Below are 16,307 nucleotides of genomic sequence, written 5' to 3'. Positions count from 1 at the left end.
GAAAAGCTGTTCTGATTTTGCAAGTTAGGCCCCAGAGATTGGAGTGATTTAGGTGATCATTTGATATATGTGTGTTGACAGTACATGGCCATTTATGTCAATATGTGTATAGATCCATGTCACCAAAAGAAAAAGTACTGAGTTTATAAGATAGTTTAACCAGTGGTTTATATTTTGCATTCTCTTCCTCAGGGTGTGTTTTGTAGAAACAAGTGTCTAAAGAATATCAGTGGATGTTTTCTGCTTGAGTTAGGCAACGTGTGGTAGCATAGGAAAGAACTATTGAAAGATCATTTGTGGACACATTTTGAAATTGCTATAAGAATAAGGAAAATGCCTTTTCTGATTTATTCAAGATCAGGCTGGTTTGACATTTAAAAACAAGAATATCACTACATTTATTTTTAAAGGTGTGAAGCTTTCTTTTACATATCGGCAATATTTGCGTATTCATCTGAAGATGATATCTTCATGTTTTTGCCTGCATATCCTTATTGGCAAGCTTTTGTGGGCATATGAAAAAGAGCCTGATTGAAACTGATGGAGCAAGATTTCAGCATATTTTACATATGATTTACTGTGTTCCTGTCCAATTTTAGTTCAAATTTTCTGCCCTTTCTTCTATTAAGACACTCTATTAAGGCATACTCTCATAAGCAACAATGAATGATCCATGATTGTATAAGTAACTGGGCCCTTATAACAGTTCCACATGTTCAGGTTATCAAAGGGTTGCTCTAATCACTTAAGAAATGTGATGTGTGAACTTATTATTTGATCCCATGGATGGGTAACCAAAGCAGGAGAATATTTGCATTAATGGAATGAGAGCTGCTGCTGTTCAGGCTTGAACTTTTTTCTCCCATCCATTCTACTGAAGCTTATACATAAGTTAAACTAAACATATGGTTATATCGTTGACACAGAGTATATATCATAAAGAGGTAAGATGTAACTTTGCATTTTACTTGTCTTGTGCAAGTTTTTCAGAAGTAAACGACCTTAATTGGTACTTGCATCCAATTAAGTGTCTGTAGCACTGTAATTTTAATGGCTTGATACTGATGTAACAGTGCCCTGCAGAAAATCATAGTTTGGAAGCCAAACTTTTCCTTTCCTTTTCCAGAGTAAGTTTCTCAAGCTGCAGTGTTAACTGTGGATCTACATTACATCAATGCCAATCCTAAATGTGGTTTTCAATCTACTCCAAAGCAGATTTTCAGCCTCTGGCTTTGCATTAGTTTTAGCATTGGATTTTACCCATGGTTGTCACTGGAAAGAGGAAGGGAGAGGAGAGGGTGTCAGTGGTCATGTTTCCATCTTCCAGTTAGCAAACGGTAGTTTTTGAACAGCCAGTGTGATATCTGCATGAGACAATTACTTGTCCTATCTTGCAATACTCAAGTGTAAAGAGGAACTGTTTAAGGTAAATGCTTTAATAATCACTTCACATTTATTGTTAAGCGGCTGGAAAATAACAATGTCCTTTTCTCTGAGATGCCAGTACCATTGTGCATTAGTTCAGTGGTTAAACAAGACCATGTCTGCATTGTATACAATATTTACAAGATGGACTCAGATGGCTTTTTTGAAGCTGTAATTTCAGTTATGCAATTGAAAGTCACTAACTGTTACATATATAGTTAGTTCCTTTACGCATCTGAACAAATACAATTCTTTATCATGAGGAAAATTAGCCACACTTAAGTTTATCTGGAAAGATACTGTAAGAATCTAATGTATTTTGGACAGCATCCAAAACTGGTGATCAGCAGCACCTGTCATTCTGCTGTTCCCCCATTGTCAAAGCCCCCGAAACAGCAAGCTACATCACCTCTGTAGCATCCTCTCTCACTGGGGAGAGGAAGTGGAACAGATGAAGCCCATCAACTGAGCAGACTGCAGGCGGAGCCTTCTTCCAGCCACTAACTCAATTGAGCAGCTTTCCCTCTATATGTGTATTCCTCCCCAGTGGCTTGGGAACATTTCATCCACCTGGCAGCTTCCCCAGTTGAATCTGCCACTGTTTTCTCTAATCTGTGATGGGAGATGACAATGGGGATTCCTCTATGGAGCAAACACCACTACTTGGAGGAATCCAGGAATGCTCTGTAGGTTGAATAGGCAACTTCTATGGGATAGATTAGACTCAAAGGCCAGAGTTGGCTCTTTAGTACTATATATATTCTCCATAATACTTTAAGTGAAACCTTCCAGTGAAGGTGGTCATGTGGGCCGCTTTATAGAGGACAGTCCACTGTTTGAAAGCCTGTCAGTCATCTATCTGAAGACATCCTCTATTTGAAGTCCACCTTGTTGAGAAATAAAAACCCATTAGAAAGGAGAGCAGTGGCCTTGTTGTTGCTTGTCAAGAGTTCAAACCTTGACAGACACATGCATCACTTGCTTGCTGTCTCCCTGCTGCCATTCCCATGGGAAAACATATTGTATTTCTGTTAAATTACAGTTGTGAGGTCTACATTTGCACCTGTACATATAACATAGCATGGAAAATTTTAATGCACATTCCTGTCTTCTTTTGCCCCCCTGTCTTGGAGATGCATTTTCTATTTTTTGGCAACCATGACATGACATTTATGACAACATTTTAGAAGCAGTACCATTTTTTCTTCAAAAGAGGTATTTCTAATTTGTTATGATTCAAGCTTCTGTGTAGCCTGAAGTAACTGATCCTGCCTAATCTTGCAAGAAATGCAAGGTTGGGCCTGATTGAAATCAGGATGGGTGACTTAAAATGTTGGGAACCACCCTGAGAGCTTCAGCTATGAGCGGCATAGAAATGTAATGTAATAATAATAATAATAATAATAATAATAATAATAATAATTCAAGGGAGAAGTGGAAAATCTAAACAGAACATGTATTAAAGACAGATTAGCCAAAGTGCAAGATCATGTGCCTGAAAGCCCTGCTTTTTTCTGGAGCTGTCCCATTATTTATAAATCTTAAATCTTTCAAAACATAATATTTGTTCTCCTAGCAGCCCTAACTGGCTTGAAGGCATGATTCTTACATGTTCTTTGCTCCTTGGAGCTGAGCAGTAACTGTGTCACTCCACACATACCCCAGAACACTCCAGGACTATCTTGTTCCCTCATACGTAGTGACAGCTCTGTGGAAGGACCATTAGGGCACAGTCATGTGCTCCTCTTGAGAAAGGGAAGAGAAGCTATGGCAGCTGGGGAATGCTGAGAATGGTAGGACATATTTTCGGTCTAAATGTGAAGGATTATGTCCTTATGGTTTTAAGCTGCTAGCAGATGCCATTCCCTGCTGCCACTTTCCCCTACTTATGACCCACAGGCAGGCAGAGTGCAGGAAGCCATGCCCTTTCTCGACCTATCTCTAAAGTGTTACTGTGTACCACATGCTGAAATTAGGCAGAAGGCAGTACTCTCACCTTTCCCTCCCTCTTCCAATCCTGCTCTGGAAATAAAAGATGGCCACCACCTAGTCTGGGATGCCAATCAGTGCCAGGACTGTGGGTGGCAAATCCACATTATTTTTTGCTGCCCCTGAACACATGCAAAATGACACTTTGAAAATCACAACTGGGGAAAAGAGTGGCAGCCCTAATTAAAATCTTGACTTGAATGTAAACACACTGGGAAAGTATGGCTGGAGGTGAGAATAGGGTTCTATTAACCCCTCCTCCTCTTCCCCCTCCCCCCCTCCTCCTCCCCCCCATGCATATAGCCACCTTGAGTTTTATTTGCATCTTATCTTCTTTGTTTTCTTTGTATCCTATCTTTCTACCCCAAATGGCATTCAATGGCACTTCTTGGGTAGAAATCAATCAATCAATCAAACAAACAAACAAAGCCACCATCCCCACCTTGGTACCCCCCAGTTGGGTTACATCACAGCTCCCTGAATTCCCCAGGTGGCACAGCTGACTGGATGTTTCTGTGAGTTGTAGAGCATCTGGAGAGCACCAGATCAGGGAAGACTGCTATATAGAGAAGATCCTCTCATAATTCCCAGAGCTTTTTTTCTTTTTTCTTTTTAAGGATCAGCATGGTTATCCCACACATGTTCTATTACTGTTAGGAGCAGTGAAAGAAAGAGATTTCTCCCATATACCTGAGATAATCTTTATTGATTTGGTATATATTTTATACCACATTTCCATCATATGCCCAAGGCAGTTTTAAGAAAGAGCTAATTGCTCAGTGGTGTTTTGCATGCAGAAAGAGGGCCACCAATTTAATCCCTGTCATCTTCTGTTGAAAGGGAGAACAGATAGCTGGAGATTTGCCCAAATAGCAAGACTTCTGTCTGAGAGCTGCTACTAGAAATAGATGGGAAAGTTCTGGGCTGACTCAGTGATGGGTTGACTCAGAATTAAACAGCTTCATATGTGCATAAGGTATTATATGTGGGGTATTCTGAAAATGCTGTATAACTGCTAACTACCATGGAAATGCTAGTTGCACAGAGACAGGTCTCTCTTTTTCATTGCTTTCCCACAAGAATGAGAAAAAATTAACTTTACAATGCATTTACCATTTGATTTAGGGACTAGAACATTGGCCAGAATTTTATTCTCATGTTGTTGTCTATTTTTCTCCCTGGCTGAGCTTTACTACTTACCTGCTAGGTCAAGGGATCTCTTAAGGCTGTTAAATTCTATTATTCTATTATGTTCTGCAATGTTTCCACAAGATGATGGGCAGCCTCATATTTTGCTTCCTGGATGGGTCATTTTTCTCCTTATTGCCTTCAGTTTAGTTTGGAGTTTTATTGCAGGCAAATAGCACATTTTCAAATTATAGCAAAAGACATTTCACAGATGTTAATTTGTATGTATCAAGGCATTCACTGAATCTAGCATGTGTTGGCAGCATACAATTGAAAATTTATGTCTCGACAAAACTGAGCTTTGTGTGATTTCATTGCCAATGGCAGGCAGATGCTTTTTGTAGACAGAGGCCTGCATCTTCCTAGGAAAAGCCAAAGAACAGTCCTAAGTGTGTCTATGATAGTTTGAGTGGGTGTTCATGGTTGCCTCTCACTTTACTCATGTGCTCCCATGTTCTCTGCAATGCAGCTGCTTTCTTTCATGTCAGATTAGCCCTAAGACCTTCTTTATGGGGCCAGCTCTTTGATAGTTAAGATCTGAAAGTAAATTATACCTTCCTCTGTTCTCAGTGCTATATTTCATTTCTATATTTTTAGTTTGCCCAAAGCAAGCACCTGAAGAAGTGTCTTCCATTCGGGACTCAAGTCTCTCTAGTGCACCAGTGCAAAGCAAGCTAGTGTCTTCCTTTCAGCAGCACACCAAAAAGGCACTTAAACAGGTAAGCTGACACTTGATTATGGATTTCCTTCTTCTCAAGGAGAACATTAGCCAGAGTTAAACTTTCTGCCAGTCTGCCTGTCCTGGTGTCTTTTGCTCTTATTGAAGCAGTTAAGTAATTTTGCATCTTTCAGGTAAAAGGCAAATTCCACCCCAGTAGGATCCTTGGTCAGAACCACAAGTGCTGACCAGGGCAGGAATTTTTCAAACTGATGCTATGCTGAAAAAAAAAAAAAAAAGTGGAAGTTTCAGATCCAGGAAGACCATAAGTGGCATGCTGGCCCTCTCCTTGAATGCCTGTAGGTGTCTGTTGTGGCAAGGAATGTACAAAGCAGCATCCTTATATGACCCTGACATGTCTGCAAGTGATGCTGTGATGCCATCTCACATTCATGAAGGAATCGATAAAAATGGCAGCCTCTTTACCGTGTTTGGGACTTGCAGCATTTCTGAAACTGTTCTGGAGTTTTGGTGGAGTAACACCACTTGCTTACTTATCTCTGTCTTGCTTTGATGAGCCAAATGTGAAGCTACTGCAACACAAGCTATTTCACTGTGCACAAGAGATCTCATTTAGCCTGTATATTATAACGATGAAGGGGCAGATATATGGTTTATTATGAAAATAATTGACATATAGTGGTTCTCCTTCAGGCAATCCAGGTAGAGAGCAGTGCATAGGTAAGCAGGGATCCAGGCAGCCCAGGATACTCAAGGAAAAGGGCTCAGAGACGTGCTTGTGCTGCTTCTAATAATACTCTGAGCCTGCCTATCACTTTGAGTATCATGGTGTTAGGAGAGGAATTGTTACAGAGGAGCCTTACGGATGTGACGATGCCAGGCAGCACAAGTGTTTTGTTAAGAAATAAGAGGCTTGATAGCAGTAAGACAAAATGAGCAAAATCAAGTGAGGGGAAAATCCATGAATGCAATTAACAGATACTTTGTTAACATAAATGTTCAGGAGGGAGCTACAAATAATTGTATGCAAATATGATATATATTGGCTATATATAGTGAGGCAATTAAGGGAAAAACTGTCTCATTTCAAAATGATTATGGTTATCTGAAAAGATGGATATAATAACTCTCAGCAGAATCTTCTTCCCACCAACCCCTACACACCGTAGCGAACACTTAGGTTGATGTGGTTCAACCTGAAGTGGCTTCCCCTCCCCACACTCTTTTCTTCTTATGCTCCAGGTATTCATTACTACCGGATGCAGGCAACTGGATTTGATTTAATACAAAACTGTAAATCCTATCTGATAGGTGAATGAACTTTAAGCAGCAATTTTTGTTCAGGAAATTGCTGTTGGGAGTTAGTTCTCCTACTGTATATCCACTCTTCAGACTTTCTATTGCTTTTATGGACTTATAATGTGTTTCCATTCCACTACAAATAGCCTACAGTGCCTCTGAATACACAGAGATGTTAAGCAATCGTATGTGACACTCACCACCTGATATTAACTTACTGGATCTGTTCTGCAATAACAGGAGCTGAACCTTTAACATGCTCTGGGAATAAACTGCTTACATTGTAGAGTGCCAGAAGCAATGTGGGCTTGGCTGTATTTTTATTTTGTCTTTAACACAGTGATTCCTGCAATATAGTACCTTTGAAAAAATTCAGTGTCTTTTTTCCATTTGGTACATTAAACAAAGGCAAACAGTTGCAGGTATTTTCACCAGGATTTCTGTTTGCTTTTTAAAAACAGTATAGAGTGAAGAAGGTCACAAGAGACAGATTTGTTCAGTTTTTACTTGAAGTTCCCTCTTTACTAACTCCTATTTACACTTTTTATGTGTAGTATTTATATAATTTTCACACGTCACATGGTATACAATAATTTAATTTAAAAAAGTAATCCATAATCATATAAAAATACATTCAAACAGTATCCACTTTTTAAAAGGTCCAAGTAAAGAGAGAGTCTGAATTATTTTCTTAAAAACCAAGGGAGTGGGGCCAACATAGAAACATAACGATTCAGAAGGGGTCTCCTGGGCCATCTAGTCTGACCTCCGGCACCAGCCGGCTCCACTCATGACATGCCCACCATGTGGACGTCCAGCCTATCCTTGAACACCCGCACCGATGGGGCCTCAACAACCTCTCGTGGAAGCCCATTCCACACCCTCGGGGTCCTGACTGTCAGGAAGTGCTTCCTGGCATCCAAATGGAACCTTGGCTCCCTGAGCTTTGCTCCGTTGGAGCGTGTCCTGCCTTCCTCTGCAGGGGAGAACAGGTCTCTACCAATCTCCATGTGACATCCCCTCACATACCTGTATGTCGCCAACAGATCCCCTCTGAGTCTCCTCTTCTCCAGGCTGAAGAGACCCAGTTCCCAGTTCAGTCTCACCTCATACGGCATCCCCTGCAAACCGGCCACCAACCTTGTGGCCCTACGCTGCACTGACTCCAACCTGCCTATATCCTTTCTGTAATGAGGGGCCCAATACTGAACACAATACTCCAGTTGCGGGCGCACCAGAGTCGTGTAGTGTGGTAGTAATACCTCTCTTGACCTGGAAGCCACACTTCTGGCTATGCAACCAAGGGTGGCGTTCGCCCTCTTGACCACCGCATCACACTGCTGACTCATGTTTAGCCTGCAGTCAACCAGCACCCCAAGGTCCCTTTCACTAGTGCTGCTCGCCAGCCACCTGTCACCTAATCAGTACTTATGACACCTATTCCTATGCCCCAAGTGCAAGACCTTGCACTTATCCACATTGAACACCATCCTGTTGTCTCCTGCCCACTTCCATAGTCTGTCCAGATCCTTTGGGATCTGGAGTACCTGCTCCTCAGTTGTGGCCACTGCTCCAGTTTTAGTGTTGTCTGTGAATTTGATCAGCAGACTGTTCACCCTTTCTTTCATGTCGTTAATGAAAGATTAAACAGGATCGGCCCCAGGACAGAGCCCTGGGGGACCCCGCTTGTTACTGGCCACCATCCCGATGATTCCCCGCTAATGGTTACCTTCGGCTTTCGGTCAGTCAACCATGCCCTAATCCACCGGACAGTGCTTTGGTGTATCCCAAAACTCCTCACTTTCTCCACCAGGATATCATGGGGCACTTTGTCAAAGGCCTTGCTGAAATCCAGGTATACCACATCCACTGCATCCCCTCCATCTAGCCATCTTGAAACCTTGTCATAGAATTCCACAAGGTTTGTCTGGCAGGACCTGTTTTTGCGGAAGCCGTGTTGAGTGGTTGTCAGCCTCCCTTCCCTATCTAGCATCACTAGATCTCTATTATGAGCCTTTCCATTGTTTTTCCTACAATGGACGTAAGGCTAACCTGTCTATAATTCCCCGTGTCCTTTCTACTACCCTTTTTGAAAATTGGGACCACTGATGCCACCCTCCAGTCCTCTGGAACTTCACCCGTTCTCCATGAGGTCTCAAAAATGGAGGCCAGCAGGCATGAGAGAACCCCTGCCAACTCTCTAAGTACTCTCGGGTGTAACCCGTCAGGGCCTGGCGCCTTTGTAATGTCCAATGCCCTGAGGAGCCCCTCTACTTCAAGGGGGGGGTGACCCTAATCTGTGCCCCTAAGTCCCCAGCCTCATCTAATCTTCTATGAGGATATCCCCTGTCCTGCTTTGGGGAGAACACAGAGGCAAAATAGTCATTTAGCATCTATGCCTGTTCCCTCATATCAGTCACTGGATCTCCTTCCTCCTTATTTAGTGGTCCCACCACTTGTCTCCCCTTCCTCTTCCTATTTACATGCTGAAAGAAGCCCTTTTTGTTGCTCTTGATATTCTTGGCAAGTCTCAGCTCGTAATCAGCCTTAGCCTTGCGAAGAATCCTTCTGCAATGGGCCTCCTCCTCCCGGTATACCCTTTTGTCTATTTCCCCCAGTACCCATTTCCTGCGGAGGTTCCTCTTTCGTCTAATCCCTCTAACCACCTCCTTTTGCATCCATGGTGGCACTCTCCTCCGCCTCCCCACCTTACTGACTAGAGGTATTGTCAAGGCTTGCACCTCCAAAACCTCCCTTTTTAGTGCTATTCACCCCTCCTCAACTCGCGTACCTTCCAGTTACCTATCCCAGGAGACTTTCCCCAGTCTGGCCTTCAGTTGGCCAAAGTTGGCCCTCTTGAAGTCCCAGCTTCTAGTGCTTGACCTGCTGCACGTCCCCAGTCCCCTGATCTCAAAGCAAAGGATGGAGTGATCACTCGCATCCAGAGCTCCCCTAATTTGTACTTCACCTATCAGCTCCTCCCTATTGGTCAACATCAAGTCAAGGATGTTTCCCCCCCTCGTCGCCTCTCAGACCCTATGTGTGAAAAACCCTCCCTCTATAGCTTCTAGGAAGCGACGTGACCTGGCTGTCACTGCCGAGTGAGTCTCCCAAGTAATATCCGGGAGACTGAAATCTCCCATAATTACTGTGTCTCTCTCCTGAGATATCCTTGGAATCTGGTCTGTCAGGACATCATCCAGGGTCTCAAGTTGACCTGGAGGGCAATAACATACCCCCACTGTCAGGTCTCTTCCCTGTCAAAACCCCTAAGTTTCACCCAGACTGCCTCTACCGAATCCCCATCTGTGCTGCATTCTATCTCACTGCATCCTATCCCTTCCCTGACGTATAAAGCCACGCCCCCACCTCTCTTTCCCTTCCTGTCCTTTCTAAAAAGGTGATACCCTTCTATGTTCACATTCCAGACTTGCCTTTCATCCCACCAAGTTTCTGTGATTCCCACCAGATTCCCAGGAGAGCTTCTAGCTCTTCCTGCTTATTACCCATGCTCCTAGCATTGATGTACATGCACCTCAACTCCTTCCCACCGCTTCCTTTCCTTGGAGTTTCCAGCCTCCTCCTTCCTCACATCCTCCCTGATACCTGGCCCCTCTCTGTAGGAGTCCTGTCAGTCCCTGCAGTATCTCTAAAACCCTGCTCCCAGAGCCCTGATCCTCCCCCCACACTTGTCCAGTGCAGACACGTTACTGGGGGGCCTGAACCCACCCCCCGGCTTAGTTTAAAGTCTTCCAAAGCTCGCTAGAGCATCTCCAAAGGACATTTTCCCCATCCTCGTGAGGTGTAACCCGTCCCTTGCCAGAAGTCCATTGGCAAGAAAACGAGTGCCGTAGTCGAGGAACCCGAAGCGTTCCTTCTGGCACCACACCCTAAGCCAGTCGTTCACCTCAGAGGCCCTCCTGTCCCTTCCTGGCCCAAATCCCCGGACAGGTAAGATTGACGAGAAGGCCACTTGGGCCTTCAGCTCCCTGAGTTTCTTCCCCAAGGCCTCAAAGTCCCTGGTGGTCCCAACCACACCCTGCCTGGCCACATCGTTTGTGCCCACATGGATCACCAGGAGCGGCTGGTGACCCCCGGCGCAAACAAGATACTCCACTCTGTCCTTCACATGCCGGATGCGTGTGCCCGGCAGGCAGCAAACCTCCCTTGTCTCCAGGTTGGGGCGGCACACTGCCGGCTCAGTGCCCCTCAGCAGGGAGTCCCCAACAACAATCACCCACCGCTGTACCTTCCCGGTGCTGGTGGGCAGCCGTGCCCTGGCCCTCACCTCTCCCGCAGCAGCCCCCTTGCCGCCTGACGTCCCAGGCTGGGGGTCCTGCTCATCCCCTGAGGCATCATCAGCCCCAGCCTCCCCAAGTGGAGAGAACCTGTTTCCCAGCTCCAGATTGGTGCCAGGAAGGAGGCGGCCGTGCCTCCTTGTCTCTGCAGCTGCTCCTTCCGTGGTCTCTCCCTCAACCCTCTGTCCAGAGGGGGGCTGCTCTGGGGGGGCCTGGAGAGCTCTGTCGGCCCTCAGGCAGCTCACCTCCTCTTCTAGCAGGGTCACCATCTTGCACCGAGGGCAAGTGTATCCCTGCCTCTCCTGGGGGAGAAGGGCGAACATGTTGCAGCTCTCGCAGCGGACAGCAACACCCATGACTCCCGCCAAGGCCATCTCCTGGTCTGCCATCGGTATCCCTTCCGAGACCTTACCTTGGTCCCCTGCCTTGTTTCTCCTGCAGTTTCTCTCACTCGCCCAGTTCTCCCAGACAAAAACCCACACGCACACAAGGATAAAATAAACTTAAATTGGAAGAAAAGCAAAGCAAAGCACAGCACAGCACAAACAAAAACAAACAGTCAAACCTCTGTGTCTCAGGGAAGGGAGTCTCTGGACAGCCCAGGCCGCAGCCAAGGGATGCAGACAAGGGACGACGCCCCACCCCTCTGCTCCCTCCTGGCTGCTCTAGCCTCTCTGGCCCCGCCCCCTTCCTCTCCGCTGCTCCTGGCCCTCTGCTCCGCTGCCCCACTCCTACCTTGCCTTCGCCAGTCCCCTGGCCACTCAGCACTCGCTCCCAGACTGTGCCTCTGCTGCTCTGTTGCTCTGCCAAGAGGCCAGAGCCAAAATGGAGAGCACTCCACAGTGTGGGTGCGATGCAGAAGAAAGCCCTTCCACACATGTCCAACAAAGCGAGCCTAGAAAAACAGTTGACCCACAGTGCAGATTTTTCAATGCAGAAGTTATATGATCAGCTATTGGGTGGTATAGAAAGGAAACAAACAAAGAAATACTGTGCACTGATCAGAGCCAACTGTCTCATTTTGCATTAACTGAAGCTTCAAAATGCTATTTGAGGTTAGGACATGTTGCAGTACTGTAACCAAGACACAGACAATTGTTTCAGCACAGACTGAATCAGATGCTGCGCTAAATGTAGTTAAGTATATGCACCCTTTGCCACTGCCATTTTATTAAAATCCAGAGACAGTTTGGTAGGATTAAGGGAGTACATTTAGGCTATGAATTTGATATTTCAGGAGGGCCATAACCCCTTTCTGATCATGTTAAATCCCAATCCCTGAGTCAGACTTTCTGCTAACAGCAACTTAATATTGTCTGGGTTGCATCTCAGCCTGCTCACTTTTATCCAACCCATTATCAAACACAGTTAACATTCAAAGGTATCAACAGAATTAGGTGACAAATCTTCCTTGGAGATAGGTGACAGAGAGTGGTAGAGCTCTATATACTAGTTGTCTTCACAGATAATTAGTTGTCTACAAAATGCTGTCCATGAAGCTTACTGCATGGCTTTGGCCTGGCCACTGTACCTCAGCCTAATTTCCTCCATTAGCACATTGTGAGGATAATATTGGGTAGCCCTTCAAGTAATCACCCTCATCTCTTTAGAAAAAGGGGTAGGAAACACATAAATAATGTTTTTCAGTTAACCTGTCCAGAAGTAAATAAGAACAGGACAGAAGCAATGCAGAACTGGCAGAAAGCAGCCGGTTCTGTGTTGTCTTTGGTAAAAGAGACAGGGCCAGGACTGGATAGGGAGGAAGAGAAAGAACAGTGGAAAAGAGGAAAGACGAATAGTACCCATAGCGGCTCCCACTTGACAATAACATCCTTTCCAGCTTTACCCCAACAATGGCAGTACCGCAACAAATGATGATGTCAGTAGTATTATCAGTAGCAGCTAGAAGGGAGTAACAGAGACAAGGAAGGTGATGCTGAGTGTCCTAAACCTAGCAGACTGGGGAAAAGCAGCAGTCCTGACACATGGAGTAGCCATAGCCTCAGGCCATGTAGGTGCTGCTCAAGGGCTTCAAAGGGGATGGCTGGGGCTCAGGAGGCAACTCAAGGAAGCCTCTGTCCTGCCCTCTCTTTCAGAGAAAGACAGGAAACTGGCTTATTACATGGGGACGAACAACTGGTGACCCTCCAGAAGTTAGTAGAGTGCAAGGCCTATCACCCCTCACAGTTGATGTGCTGGCTAAGACTGATGAAAGCTGCAATCCAACAACATCTGGAGGACTGCATTTTTCTCACCTCTGTTCAAGCAAAGCAGACCACTGGTCCATCTGGCTCAGCATGGTGTACACTAACTGGCAGGGACTTTCTGACAGGAATTGTTCCCAACTCCACCTGGAGATGAGGGATTGAGTTTGAGACCTATCACTGAGCCATGGCCCTTCCTTTAAGGTGCAGCTGGACAGAAAAGGATGAGGCAAAGGTGAGGATGGATTTCTGTCTGGCTGAGCGCCAAAACACAGTTGCTCTGAAGCCATAGCTATTGAGTGTTTTTACTCTAGAGAAAGTGAATTTCAAATTGCAGTAGGTGCTCACCCTAGGGATCCAGGGAGGCTGCAAAGAGATTTATTTTTCACTTTGCCTTTCCTGACAAGTGTCAAAGGGAAGTAACACTGTGAGTGATCTGTGCTACAGAAGAAGGGAGCCAGTACCTCACCCCTTTTGCAGCCAACTCCTCCCACTTTTTTGGCTGCATATGACTTTCTGCAGTGTCCTGCATGTTTTCCATATTTTACACAAATTTCAGACTGCCAGCCCAAAGTTTGTGCAGATTTTCCCTGTGTGCGTGTGTGCATATGTGTGTGTGCATGTGTACAAACTGTGACATGTTTTAAATAACAGACATCTGTGGCTGGTTTGATGCCAGCACTGGTTTGACAGAGTGATGGGGCCAACTTTCAGCCCCCCATCAGTTTCCTCACATATTCATATGCTTGGGTACTTTGAAGGGACTGTCACTAACCTGGTGATCGGGAAAGGCAAGATTTGGGGAAAAAAATGGAAGGGGGAGAAAGGGTACTTCAAGCACAGCAGGGGGCAGCAAACCAGTGCTAGTTGCCTCACCATGCCACTCTGACATTGCTGTGGTGGCTGACATTGGTCTGAGTGAACTTGGCAAGTAAGGAAAGGGGGTTTTGCTGTTCTTGCCAGCTAACTCACTAGCCACTTCCCAGCACCCAGTCACCTGGGTTGGCTACCACAATGACCCATTGTGAGTAAAACAACCACAGGAGCAAACTATGGGTTGTCAGGGTGGCTTGTTGCCCATGAGCAAGCCATCCTGTGGGGACGAGTCTGAGTTTTCATGACACAGCAACCCACTGTGGTTTGTTACCCACAAAGAGTTGTCCTATCATGTGATCTCAGACCACTTCCCTGAAGAGTGACGTCTTTTATGCTAAGAAGCCACCCTGACAACCCACAGCTTTTTCTAGGGGTTCTTCAACCACAGTTAACGCATTATGCAAACCCAAGGAACAGATCCTTAGTGGCTTCAGGGGACTGGCCAGTGAGCCACTTGGCAAGTGTAGGAAACCCCCAGCCATTCTTCATGGTCTTGCTCTTGTCACCACAGGTGGCAGCCATTCCACTGATGCCCAGCTGGCATTTTGGAGTAATTGTCCCTCATTTGGCGCCATGTTAAAGTTTTGTTTGGCATTTTTCATAGGGGAGATTACTAACTCCCGCTCTTTTTCAGAGCATCTCTGTGGTTACTGTGGTTCCCTGATAGCTCTAACAATGTACCTTAAATGTACCTTTGATGACTGGCAAGTATAAGGAGGAAAAATGTAGGCAAGTTTAATAGCAAATTGAATGGCTGGGAAATAAACAGAAGGGAAATATGCACACCTGCAGCATTTACTCCATTCCTGCAGGTTCACAAACTTTCCCTCCATTCACTGAAATTGGCACAAATTTTCCACTCTATCTCCCAGCTATTAAATGTGCATGTATTTTCCAGTGTCCACCCCCAAAGCAAGTATGAAAACATGCCTGACAGGGTTTTTTTGTTTTTGTTTCTGCTTTTGTTTTGTTTCATTTTGTTTTGGGGTGTGGGGTTGGCATTTTTAACAGTAGTCTAGAATTGGCAGAATGGGGTGTAGCAAATGGGGCATCACTACTTTACCTTCCCTCATAGGACGCCATTCAGTTAGTTCTGAAGTGATTTTTCAGCAGCTTTTTTTAAAAAAGAACTGACAAGAATTGACAGTAACCTTAACAGTAAGTGCTCTGAAAGCTGGGGTGGGAGAGTTAATATTGCACATTTGTGCAGTAGCTGGAAACTCAGGGAAGTGTTGAAATGGTAGGTATAGTCAGTTCACCAGTTAAAAGCAAGAGGACTACATTGCTAAGTGATAATATTGTCATTCCCCCCTTTTGGTCTGCCTCCTTTTGTTGCTTTCCCGCTTTACTTTTCAACTGTCAGCAAGGCAATGGACAGCTGATAACTCTATGCAAATTAGCCTGTATGCAGTTTTCTTTATCAGTCTGTTACCTACACTACTTCCATTGACAACTGAAACTTACAAGGCCATTAACAAATCAGGGCTACACATATCTGACAGCTAGAAGTGTGCACTTGCACCCCTATGAAAGCCAAACAACAGCAATGAAGGATAAAACAAAGAACACAGTTGTACAATTTTCTGGGGCTGAAAATTCTTCCAACCTTAACTGTATTTTTTGGAGCAAAAGCCAAACAAACAACAGCAGTGAATAAGAATTCTCTCTCCCTCCCCACCTCTTTATTCATTTATTAATAAATAAAACTCCTAAATCACCCACCCTGCAGGAAGCAACCTGTGCTCACACGGCTTATGACACATGATGTATTCTGTGGAACTGTGGCCCATTACTCATAATGGGTTCTGTGTCATATGAACCCAGTCATTGTCTTGGCAGTGTTTGGGTTAATTTAGCACCCATGGGAAAAAAGAAGCTTGTCTTTCACAATTCAAAGCCACTGCAATTAGATAACCTCAAACGATGGTTTTCCATTACCTGTGAGTTTTCTGCACAAACCAGGTGAAGGAAAAGCCACTCTCATCGTTGTTTTCTACACACATCATACCAGGAGAGGGAAGTAAGACTGCCTGCTCTTGCCCATACACCTGTTGTCCTTCCTTCAGCTGAATGTGACAGGCTTTCTTGCATTCAGCTGCAGTGGGGGTAGGGAACAGGGTACTTGCCCACTTGTCTTAGTAACCACCATTTAAAATGAACGAATGTTCTCACCAGCAGCTGCTATCATTTTCATGATTGCCATTGTGCCATGCATGTGGCTCAAAGATAGTCTTGGGGAAAGAGGATGGCACTGTGTATTGTGTTGGGGCTCAGATTTCCCCTCTGTTTGATATTCAGTCTTTGAAGTAAGTAATTCATCATTTGTAACAATAACCTGCCCCAAAGACT

At 45.0% G+C, this 16,307-nt stretch overlaps 1 protein-coding gene and 1 long non-coding RNA gene across 5 annotated transcripts in view; one reads left to right on the top strand and one right to left on the bottom strand.

The window, feature by feature from the left end:
• Positions 1-16,307, top strand: part of ASXL3 (ASXL transcriptional regulator 3) — a 98,327-nt gene that overhangs the window by 39,396 nt on the left and 42,624 nt on the right. For all 3 annotated transcript variants that reach the window (XM_044423923.1, XM_044423921.1, XM_044423919.1), the window contains one exon: positions 5,200-5,321. In XM_044423923.1, coding sequence (XP_044279858.1) covers positions 5,200-5,321 — 122 coding nt within the window. The remainder of the gene's footprint in view (positions 1-5,199; positions 5,322-16,307) is intronic.
• Positions 1-16,307, bottom strand: part of LOC123020345 — an 86,954-nt gene that overhangs the window by 36,779 nt on the left and 33,868 nt on the right. The window lies entirely within an intron of this gene.

Source organism: Varanus komodoensis, unplaced genomic scaffold, assembly GCF_004798865.1.
Source record: "Varanus komodoensis strain SLA01 unplaced genomic scaffold, ASM479886v1 scaffold14_1, whole genome shotgun sequence".
NCBI lineage: Eukaryota > Metazoa > Chordata > Lepidosauria > Squamata > Varanidae > Varanus > Varanus komodoensis.
The sequence above is the reverse complement of the archived record's forward strand: the minus strand, read 5'-3'. Positions and strand labels throughout refer to the sequence as shown.